Source organism: Papaver somniferum, chromosome 9 (genome assembly GCF_003573695.1).
Source record: "Papaver somniferum cultivar HN1 chromosome 9, ASM357369v1, whole genome shotgun sequence".
In the NCBI taxonomy this organism is placed as follows: domain Eukaryota; kingdom Viridiplantae; phylum Streptophyta; class Magnoliopsida; order Ranunculales; family Papaveraceae; genus Papaver; species Papaver somniferum.
Window position 1 is genome coordinate 126,375,860 of NC_039366.1, and position 10,489 is coordinate 126,386,348.

At 39.8% G+C, this 10,489-nt stretch overlaps 3 protein-coding genes across 7 annotated transcripts; 1 reads left to right on the plus strand and 2 right to left on the minus strand.

The window, feature by feature from the left end:
* Window positions 1-1,844: 1,844 nt before the first annotated feature.
* Window positions 1,845-2,687, minus strand: LOC113313936 (sulfated surface glycoprotein 185-like). Its single transcript, XM_026562712.1, has 2 exons — window positions 2,599-2,687; window positions 1,845-2,383 (listed from the first exon to the last, which is right to left on the minus strand). Exons 1-2 carry the CDS (start codon window positions 2,666-2,668, stop codon window positions 2,007-2,009), a joined length of 447 nt encoding a protein of 148 aa, XP_026418497.1. The 5' UTR covers window positions 2,669-2,687; the 3' UTR covers window positions 1,845-2,006.
* Window positions 2,688-3,371: 684 nt separating this feature from the next.
* LOC113312557 (anthranilate synthase beta subunit 1, chloroplastic-like) lies at window positions 3,372-4,203 on the plus strand. The gene is made up of 2 exons (XM_026561301.1): window positions 3,372-3,438; window positions 3,548-4,203. Exons 1-2 carry the CDS (start codon window positions 3,372-3,374, stop codon window positions 4,201-4,203), a joined length of 723 nt encoding a protein of 240 aa, XP_026417086.1.
* Window positions 4,204-4,668: 465 nt separating this feature from the next.
* Window positions 4,669-10,273, minus strand: LOC113307973 (factor of DNA methylation 4-like). Of its 5 annotated transcripts, none has more exons than XM_026556438.1 (12): window positions 9,841-10,273; window positions 8,834-9,573; window positions 8,602-8,745; window positions 8,277-8,507; window positions 8,062-8,190; window positions 7,421-7,751; window positions 6,979-7,076; window positions 6,601-6,645; window positions 6,244-6,474; window positions 5,868-6,077; window positions 5,709-5,744; window positions 4,669-5,288 (listed from the first exon to the last, which is right to left on the minus strand). In XM_026556438.1, exons 4-12 carry the CDS (start codon window positions 8,466-8,468, stop codon window positions 5,058-5,060), a joined length of 1,503 nt encoding a protein of 500 aa, XP_026412223.1. In that variant the 5' UTR covers window positions 8,469-8,507; window positions 8,602-8,745; window positions 8,834-9,573; window positions 9,841-10,273; the 3' UTR covers window positions 4,669-5,057. The 5 variants fall into 5 exon arrangements, 3 of the variants coding, with proteins under 3 accessions (XP_026412223.1, XP_026412222.1, XP_026412224.1); XM_026556437.1 differs by having other exon boundaries at window positions 7,421-7,754; XR_003339404.1 differs by having other exon boundaries at window positions 5,121-5,288; window positions 5,465-5,744; window positions 7,421-7,754.
* Between the last annotated feature and the right edge of the window lie 216 nt (window positions 10,274-10,489).

Below are 10,489 nucleotides of genomic sequence, written 5' to 3' on the forward strand. Positions count from 1 at the left end.
GTGAAGTCACCGCGTGATAGACGGAGTCAAAGATTAGCGGTAACAGGAAGTAAGAGCGGGTCAGCAACCTCCTCCGACAGAAGCCATTCACTTGTCTCACCGCTTGCAACAGGAAGATGGAGATTCATAGGCGTCCTGACCCGCTGGAATAACTCATCGTCCAAGAAGGCGGCGCCGCCAGGATTGAACTCACTTAAGCTGGCATCGAGCATGGCAACCAAATCAGTATCGTCACCGGGATCGTCTTCACTCTGGTCAGCTTCAGATTCGCTCCTCTTAGCAAAAATAGCTGTGAAGTCTTTGCCCTTGCCAGGACGATAAGCGCGTGGAGTCTCAGAGAGAGGCGGTGAGGCGCGTTGATCTTCTTCAACCGCTGACTCCTCACCGCTGGAGTGATGTTCAGGCGCTGAGCTGCCTTGGTCACTCATGAGAGGGAGTATGAGGCGCTGATAAAGACCACAGGCGCTGAAATGAGGTGGAAGGGATAAAGACCATAGGCGCTGAGATGAGGGGGTATGAAGCGCTGGTAAGAAATATAGGCGCTGAGATAAGATGGAAGAGAGTATGAGGCGCCGGTGGGAGATACAGACGCTGAGATAAAAGGTGTTAAGAGAGAAGTTGAAGGAATAAGAATGGAATATTGAAGGATGACGTATAGGTATTTGTAGGCACAAGAAAGAGAAGGATCTCGAAAGGGCGCATTTAACGGTAACTGTAACGTCTTTCCAGAGAAGAAATCGGAAAAAGGGAGACGAACCGTTTCATCTGCATGAGACACGTGTAAAGTGAGATGGAGGTTAAAAAGGGGCATAAGGAAGAGGATCACTAGGGGACTTGTGGCAGATGCACAAGTCAAGAATCACTAATGAAGGGAGAATGGAGAAAGAACGTGTGTTTGGCTAGGGGACTTGTGGAAGGCGCACAAGGCAAGGAAATTCGAACAAGGGGACTTGTGTCTGGCGCCCAAGTTTGAGGAACTTTAAAGGAGGAACCGCTTCGAAGCATAAAAAAAAATTCTGTCAAAGGGTCAAGATGAAAATACGAGTGGAAGACCATGCCACTAGGGGACTCGTGGCAGGCGCACAAGTCAAAGAAACCTTGAGAAAGAGGAACTGCGCCGGAGTGTGAGCCTCGAGCCTGAGGCGCTGACAAAGAAGCGTGACCACCAGGAAGGTTAGCAGTAAGGCTGTTGAGAAGACTAACGCCTTGCCCAAACAGCCATGAGACTTAATATAGATACCCGAAAAACACCAAAAGATGACAACAGTGCAGGCGCTATGCAAGAGGTGGACGTGCACTGAGAGTATCGGTGGTTGCTGGAGTAATCCTTCCCAAGGATAATAGAAAAGGAGCTGATTGGAGGAGTCCTCCCTAAGGAGGATGGAGGAGAACTCCCCATAACCATGGAAGAGGTGGAAATAGTAAGGTACTTTTAGTGGAATACACGTGCAGGTTTTAAAGAAGAAAGAAGTCTCTTGAAGAAGAAGGGAAGGACACATGTACGGTTACCAGAAGGGGGAGTTACCCAAAGAAGATAGGAAAGGACACACAGTTAATATCCTAATTTTAGGAAATGTCTATAAAATGGGGTCTCCTCTCCACAAAAGATCTCACTGTTATCATTTGTGGGGATTTGTGCATTACTTTCTAGACTGGTTTCTCTCTCATCTTACTCTATCTGTACCTTGTACGTCTAGTACTGTGTACAACACTCTAGTTTTCTCTCCTATACACTCACCATCTGCAAACATGACCATCTCTGACATCTTCAAAACCTGGCGGCTGTTATATACAAGGATCGAGTCATTCAGATTGATTTAGGGACTCCGGCTAATAGCCTTACATGCTGAGTAAGTTTTTGTTTGCTTGTCTTAGCAATGTAAACGCGTTACAGTCTTTCTTATTCATACAGAAACATCAGGACACACACAATGCAAATACAACAAAATATAAGTAAGACCAGATTGATGACATAGCATTTAACTGGCTAGATAATATTACTCCAACTACATAGTCATGATCTTACTAGCTGGCACATACTTGCACGGTGGCTTGCCAGGACACAGTTGGAACTCGATCTCAGTTGGACAGACTTCAGTGCAGGGGGGAGGGGGTGGGGGCGGTGGTGGAGATGGTGGCGGTGGTGAGGGAGGTGGTGGCGGTGGAGATGGTGGGGGTGGTGACGGCGGTGGCGACGGTGGCGTACAACAACATTCACACCTAGGTGACTTGAGAAATCTGATTAAATCACAATTCGTATTGGTAACTGAACTTCCCTCGGGGCAGTGGCCTAAGCACAGAGTATGGCAACCAATGCAAGCCAAGACGTCAAATGTTACATATTTCTCACCAGATTTGCACTTTATATCGGCATTAGCAGTATCTGGAAAAAAAAAAAAACAAATTAATAACAGCACTATCAAAATTACACATTGGCTATAACAATAATAAAGACTGATTGATTTCAAGCAAAAGAACCATAAATCAGTAAAGCTTCTAAATATACACTTACTGATCCTGCATGAATCAGCTGGAAACATAAAAAAGAAACTGTAATGGTGACAGAATACGAAATCGATAACACTAATTAATACTTACGCGAAATGAAACATATGATTATGACCAGCATATAAAACAGAAAACCAAGAACAAAATTAGGCTTTGCCATCTTGATTCGTTTTGCATAACTTGTTAGACATCTTATTAGAGTAAGCTCTATTTATACTATACCACCCAAGACGGAATGGAATGCGGAATTGCAGTTGGCAAAATTCACTATGCTCAGCTAACTATATGTTGATTCTAAAGCACTGTACGATATCCATGAACACGTGAAGGATATGAGGGGAAACAACAACAGATAATATATGATGTGATGCATTCTTATTCAAGAGTCCACAAATACACGGGAATAATCTTGTTGAATTTCAGGTGAGCCTATTGAGACACACATGCATGCCACTGAGGCTTGGTCCCGAGTTTAAAAGTACGTCCCCAGTTTACAGTATCTAACAATCTTTTCTCACAATGACCGACAAATCCAACACTGGAGCAGCAAATCGAAAGTCACACAAGAAACTTTTAAAACTACTCAGTTTTTACCGTCTAGAATGACTCCAATCCAAGTCTTCTAAAATGAGAATGTACCGAGATAAAACTAGTGAGGCCTCAAAAAGCAAATATCAGCAGCCTCTGAAGTCACAGGGTCGAATCTGGCCATGCCAAATTAGCACTGGTTCAGTGTTTGCTTAAGCCTTAGGATCAGGAGGTTTCCTTTTCTATAAATACATACAAGGAATCAATATTACTCCAATTCAAAGGATAATAAAAGTGGCTGATCTCCAATCAATTGAATCATTGTGACGGTAAAAATGGCCGTTTTTCTTCCTTCTCGAGCAATTGTCTTTCAAAACCCAAAGAAACCCCAAGTTTTCAACAGTGCACATTCCAAACCCTCAAATCGCTCTCACCACCAAACTCTCTACATCTACTGGAAAGTCAATCTCCATTAGAAACGGATCTCTTTCTGTAAGGCATGCGTCTGCAGTAATTGGGGAACATGGGGTCTCAGTAAATGAGAAGAAGAATAGGGATGTGAATCCAATCATTGTGATTGACAATTACGACAGTTTCACCTACGATCTTTGCCAGTACATGGGAGAGATGGGCTGTGCAGTTGAAGTCTACAGAAATGATGAACTCACTGTAGAGGAATTGAAAAAGAAAAATCCTAGAGGGATACTCATATCACCTGGACCAGGTACGCCGCAGGATTCAGGAATATCGTTGCAAACTGTTCTGGAACTTGGACCTGTTGTGCCTCTATTTGGTGTTTGTATGGGATTGCAATGCATTGGGGAAGCTTTTGGAGGAAAGATTATCCGCGCACCGTCTGGAGTCATGCACGGTAAGAGCTCTCCTGTGTTTCATGATGAAAAGGGGGAGGATGGTTTGCTTGCAGGATTGCCGAACCCTTTTACTGTCGGTAGATATCATAGTCTTGTGATTGAGAATGAAAGTTTTCCTGGTGATGAACTTGAGATTACAGCATGGACTGCAGATCGGTCGATTATGGCAGTCCGTCACAAAAAGTATAGGCATCTTCAGGCGGTTCAGTTTCATCCAGAAAGCATCATAACAACTGAAGGCAAGATTATAGTCCGCAACTTTCTTAAACTGGTTGACAAATTTGAGAATGAGTAAATTTTTTTTTTGCAATTCACTTGATGTCTGCTAGCTAAAAGTAAATTCTGCGTCAGTGGAAACCTTTTCTAGAATTATTATAGCATTAATGTGGCATTTTACCAGAGATGCCTCCATAATATATTCATGTGGCATTATGTCGACTCCCCCTTTTCTTTTCTGTGAAAAATGTGTCAATGAATTTACCTCCCTTTAAGAGAGGCATTTACAGACAACTAAAGAAACTAGAAATCCTTTTGTAGAACTTCTTGTAGTGATTAGAGTCATTAGACCATCAAGTGTTGCAGCATTAGCTACTTTTCTTGTACATTCTCTTGCAGCCTACCTCAATTTGAGTTTAAGGTTCAGAAATCTCCTACAAACGAAACACGGACTACAAATTAAAAATCATAAAGAAACTCGGAACTTTTCAAATTAGTCGATTTTTACTACCTAAAATCTTTCGATTCCAACTCCAAGTCTTCCAAAGTTTCTCTGTGATTTAAAAGAGAATATACAGAGCTGAATCTAACAAAACAAACCACTAGTGTGTTAGCTACATTCCTTGCTATAAAACATAAGCTTACAACTTGGTGATATATTTCGATAGATTAAGACCATAACTATAACAAAAGGTTGGTAACTGCTGCCTTTGCTAAAACAACATACAGACCTCCCGCTAAAGATACAAAAGGGGAGAGCAAAGTCGGGGAGAGAATAACATCATGGCCATGAGGAAATTCATGCGAGATAGATACATGCCCCTTGCACCAACTTCAAGTTTCACTACATTTACCTCCAATTTCAACGCCACGTTCGTCTGTGGGTTCGGAAGATACCAACAACAATTTGATATGAACTCTTTCATACAGACATCAGGTCCTCTTCCGCTTGAGGGTCTTTAACTGTTTCAGTATATGAGATATTACTTCCTTCAGCGATGCCTTTCTCCCCTCCTTGAAGTTCCAAAGTTCCGAAACAACAAACCTCCCGCTTGCATTCCACTCATTCATCTCCAGGATGGCGGTTGTGACAGCCCTGTATATTTCCTCACCAAACTCGTTTCTAAGGCCTCTCAGCTTCTCATCGTCTTCATTTATTGTCTCCTGCAAATCAAGGCACCATAAACCATAAAATATTTTTTTTCATTTATAAAAACCATTAAGCCACTGATTATCTAAGACATGGGAAATCAAAGCTGATTTTTCTAAGGATTGACAATGTTTGGACTAATTTTTTACATTGGTATTTGGAATGTAGATGAAGTTGTATCTATACTCACTCCACACTCTCTTTGGGTTACTTAAAGTCTCAGATCTGCAGATGTCTTAACCCATTACTCCCCTGTTAGTCAGGGTAACTCCAAGGAATCAGTGAAGATAATAAGTGACCATTTCAATCTATATTGTACTGCCATATACTGTTCCTCCAACCAATATTATACTCTATTAACAAAACCAATGAAAGGGCAGACAACTCAGAAATAAAAAACAAAACCGCTCAGATGAGAAATGAACCAACGGGACCTTCCACAAAACTACGAAAGTAAACTTTCTGCCGCCCTGAACATAACAAACGGCACAATAAATTTTTAGGATAAAAGGAAAAGAAGTTTGAATATAAATTGCATAAATTCATGCACAAAGCAAGTCCATTAAACAGAAGTACAGATGGGAGAAAGATACCTGATGGTTATTTCCAACTTCAATGATTTTAAAAGGATGCCAATGTGGGTCTCTAAGACATGCTTCCCAGGAGGTGCAGATCTCTACGGCTTTCACATATGCTTCATCACTACAATATTTCCCTTTGCACATCTCATAAAATGGTTTCATTTCAAGCTCTCCCATTCTCTTAACCCCGATAAAAGCACGACTAGGCATTTCTCTTAGTTCCTACAAGCCAATTGGATATTTGTTTAGCAACGACAAGAATATTAGTTCATCTACAAGTATATATATCACGGCAGCTATGAAGAACCTATCATCCGAGAGAGAGAGAGAGAGAGAGAGAGAGAGAGAGAGAGAGAGAGAGAGAGAGAGAAAGAGAGAGAGAGCTCACCCTGGTCAGTTCTTTACGAGCTTCCTGCAGCTCATCATTGCTTTTCCGCTCCTTGGCAATAAGGATTTGGCTCAGATCTTCAAGATATTCATGTTGTCTTTCCTTTTTTTCCGGTTTCTCACTCACCTCTTTCATCTTATAGCTGGATACCTCAAATTCTAATTCCAGTTTACCTCTAGCCCTATCTTTTTCCAGTTCAGTTCTTTTCTTGAGAAGATCCTCTTCTATTTTCTGGTATCAACAATTACAAGAAGAGGATAAACTACATGATATCCAAGGTTGTCATAGTTTGTATATCAAGTAGTTCCTAATTATCTAATCTATCAGTACATCACAGCAGTAAGTTCAAAGTTTAACCTTTTTCTCTGCAGCAATCCGCAATACCATTTCGCGTACCTCCCTCTGCTCCATGAGAAAACCATTTCAAGATTACTGTTTTTCATTGCAAACTGAATACTCAAAAAAATGTATATACAGAAAAACTGTTAAACGGCTCCCATATACAGTGTCAAATTCCTATATATGAATCCTATTACGGCTCTCTTTTAGTAGTGGAGACTTACTTGAGTGTTTTATAACATGTGAAAAGGTACAATCCTCCGTCATGCTACTATCATAACTCGGTTTTTTGGTTTTTTTATAGCTTCAGTCCTTCAACAATGTCTAGAAACTTATCTATTGAGCTAGATATCATACAACTAATTTGGAATGAAACGAATCGTCACGGTAAATTACCTCTTTCCTTTGCGATTCGATTTCCGACTTAAGATCTTCATGCTCCCTATTGATCCTTTCCAAATGATTCTTATGGTTCTGTTGCATCTTGTTTATTTCTAATGGATATAAACAAATACCAAATTAAATATCACAACTATTAAAGCATTGAACTATCAAAACAATCTATTTTCATTTTAGTCGGCTTTTAAGGGGATAAAGAGGGAAAAAGTGAAAAAGTCAAGCCCAATTCCAACAGGAGCTAATAAGATCCCGATACGGAATTGATGACGTTTTTACAGCTTCAGTAGCTAAGAATTCAGAAAACTCAAAACCAGCACATTATTGTGCGAAATTCATTTGTCGTTAACTAAAAACTGAAGTTTATCTTAAGTTTTTTTTTTTTGAATTCAACACATTATCTTATTCTACAAAATTTGAATCCCATGACAAAATAGCGTACCTTTATTATAATGTTTACGTAGCTCATCATTCTGATACGTCAAGTTCTTACTCTCGTACTCCATTTCTTTCATTTTCGTTTCCAGACTCTTGATTTCTTTATCATTTTCAAATGTTTTCTTAAGGGTCCTCCACTGTTCCAGCGTAAATGAAGCAACTTCCTTCAATATCTCCATTCCACCATTCTTAAAGTTCCTCCATTCAGGAATACTATACCTTCCACTCAGACTGTAGTCATTCATCTCCGAAAGAACAGTTATGGCGGCCTCGTACACCTCCTCACCCAAGTCATTCACAAAGCCTTTTAGCCTCTCATCTTCATCTATAACCTCCTGCTACAGCAAAACGCATTTTTAGCCAATTTTTTTTAATAATTCATTGCAATATATAGTAACAACAAAGGTATAGTATCACTCCTGATTTTGCAAGACCTATTTTACGAACTCTATCAAAACACTAGGCATTATTTTCTACTGATTTTGCACATGTCGTTTCTGTTAAGCTAGCATCACTCCACCATGGAAACCTATCTTCAGGAAGAAAATGGATAAATTTTTTAGGGAAACAAGACCCTTAAACTGTGCAGAGTCAGGGGGTTTTTCACGGAAGACACTGAACTTAACATTCCAAAAACTAGATTACCATCTTTATAGAAGCCTGGTTATTGCGGTTGTCATCATCCTTAAGTTTTGACATCTCTTTGTCCATTCTGGAAACCTTTGATGTGAGTTCCTTAACCTGTGCAAAAACCTCTCCCAAAAGCTGGGTATCCTGTACGAAAACACCCATTTAAGTTTAAAACAATCACTATGAACCAAACAATGAAACATTTAATGTTCAACAACTAAAGAGAGAACCTGGTTAGAACAGGATTGGGGTGCTTGTGTTTCTGAACCATCATCCTTATCCTTAGCTGCCTCCCAGTTTTCATTTGCAGATTGCATTTCCATCGATATCTCCATCTCCTCGGCTTTGTCTTCATCATCATCCTCTGATTCTGATAAGTCAACAGACATCAGGAGGACAGATCCCATGTGCTTTGACGACATCTCCCCCTATGTGGGTTTTATGCAAGCCAGGACTTCAATCTACATGAAGAAATAAAATGTATAACGCAGTATTAAAAGTAGGACTTCGCTAATAAGCATTAAGGGGATATAGAAAAGTGTTAAGTGAACACACCTTAGATGTCAGTATATTTTCAACTGCAGAAGACTCTGGACGTGTACTGTCACAAAAGTAATGCAGCACAAGTGGAAATTGTTTCGGTTGTAATCTACTTGCAAAACTCTCTCGTAGAATTGGAATGATTTCAAAGGCCCAGACCTATGGCATTTGAAAAGCAAACATAAATACCCACTTATTATTCAAGATCATTTCTAAAATAAATTCATAAATACTCTATGCGATGTACCTGAAAAGCGTATGGGAAACCATACAAATTATACCAAGATTTAAAGCTTCCAGGCCCGGCAATAGCTGACTTGCCTGTTGCATTGGGCTTACCCTTTCCAATTTGCTCCACCTACTTTTTCCCGCTGACAGCAATTCTAAAACATCTCAGCATCCTCCGGTGACACAGCTTTCCCCATGGGAATTTGTTGAACTTCTCAATGTTTTCTACCATGTGGAAGTATGCAAGATTTACATCTTTTCCATATTCGCCCCCCCATTAAAACACCCTGGAGTAAAAGAACCAGTCCGAGTTTAGCTTTATCTGTCGACTGCTCGACGGAATCAAATTTTCTTGACAACTCTTCCAACTTGATACTTTTGTTGCCAAGAAAGTATTTATTAATCAGCTCAGATCCAGCACAACCACGAGAACGAATAACATCACTTCCCTTGAAACTCAAACCCGTCACAAGTGCAGCCTCCCAAATTCCGTACTTTACAACTTTACCTCCAATGCGAAAGTACATAGAATCCGGATCGTCACCTACAAGAGGCTCAACCACTCTTCGTAGCAAAGAGTTGATAATTGCACCACTTAATTTGGTCGGCTTCATATCAAGTAAATGCCCAATTGACGTCTTCTTGAGGATTTTCAAGTATTCATCGTTGAAGCCTTCTTTAATTTGCTGTATTATCTTTAGGTGGGATAATGAATTCACACGAGATAGTGTAAAATCTCCTTGAGGATGAATGTACTTACTATACCATGCAAATCACAAACAAAAAACAGAACAATACATATTATTAAGAACCATTACGATTCAAATATGCCTTCAAGAAAGAACAAAATATGTTAAAATCCAAAGATTGTTATGAAAAACTAGATGGCTGATAACACTGTAGTTTTGCAACGGAGAGTAGTGACATGGTTTGCCTTAGACGCATTTTATCAAACAATTTGTGCACATATCATCTCATATGAAAATTATACACTAAAAATGTAAAAACAAGACTTCATTTACTCACCGGTTTTGTTCAGAAACACATCCTTCTTGCGCGATGCTCACACTTGCAAAACTTTTGTAACTTAGAAGCAATTGTAGCTTTGTGGTGCTAAATTTGTGCAAAAACCGTCAGTTGCCTGCTTGGTTCCCACAATGTTTCTGTGTCTCTTAACTCTTTCTCTCTGTATCTTTAGCTGGTTCAAACATTCAACATTGTGAACTCTTATAAGAGACATCTTTGTGAGTACTGTACAATGTTCTTCGTCTGGAAATTTCATCACCGTCGAAGAAGCTCCTTTCTTTTGTTAAATTTTGCTATACCAGTTTCTAATGGTTTCCGTATGATTCTGCACATGGTAACCATGAGGAACAATTTCTTGGAATCTAAAAACCGTGGAAAAGCCAACAATTCCATTAGGGTAGCAAGCTGAAGCGATTAGGTAGACTGCTCCATTGGTAAGAACTACCTTTCTCTGATGTGACTAAAGAAGAGGATAGAATATCCGAACCTGAAAAAATAATATGAATTCGTGTCGGTTCCCGTTAGAGCTGACCACGTAAATCTGTCTTATTTACATTTCAGCACTTTAAATTCAGCATTGAACTTCATGTGATTTACATTTATACTTGCTTCTCAGTTTATCCCTTTATACGAACATTATGGATGATAA

Bases quoted from the DNA above. Each gene is read 5' to 3' on its own strand.
- LOC113313936 (XM_026562712.1), bottom strand. From the start codon at position 2,668: ATGGCAAAGCCTAATTTTGTTCTTGGTTTTCTGTTTTATATGCTGGTC. The intron at 2,384-2,598 runs GTAAGTATTAAT...TTTTTTTTCCAG, and splicing joins AATCATATGTTTCATTTCGC to ATACTGCTAATGCCGATATA.
- LOC113312557 (XM_026561301.1), top strand. From the start codon at position 3,372: ATGGCCGTTTTTCTTCCTTCTCGAGCAATTGTCTTTCAAAACCCAAAG. The intron at 3,439-3,547 runs GTGCACATTCCA...ATGCGTCTGCAG, and splicing joins GAAACCCCAAGTTTTCAACA to TAATTGGGGAACATGGGGTC.
- LOC113307973 (XM_026556437.1), bottom strand. From the start codon at position 8,468: ATGTCGTCAAAGCACATGGGATCTGTCCTCCTGATGTCTGTTGACTTA. The intron at 7,755-8,061 runs GTAATCTAGTTT...GTTTTGCTGTAG, and splicing joins ACCAGGCTTCTATAAAGATG to CAGGAGGTTATAGATGAAGA. The intron at 5,289-5,708 runs GTCCCGTTGGTT...CTTGATTTGCAG, and splicing joins CTTTCGTAGTTTTGTGGAAG to GAGACAATAAATGAAGACGA.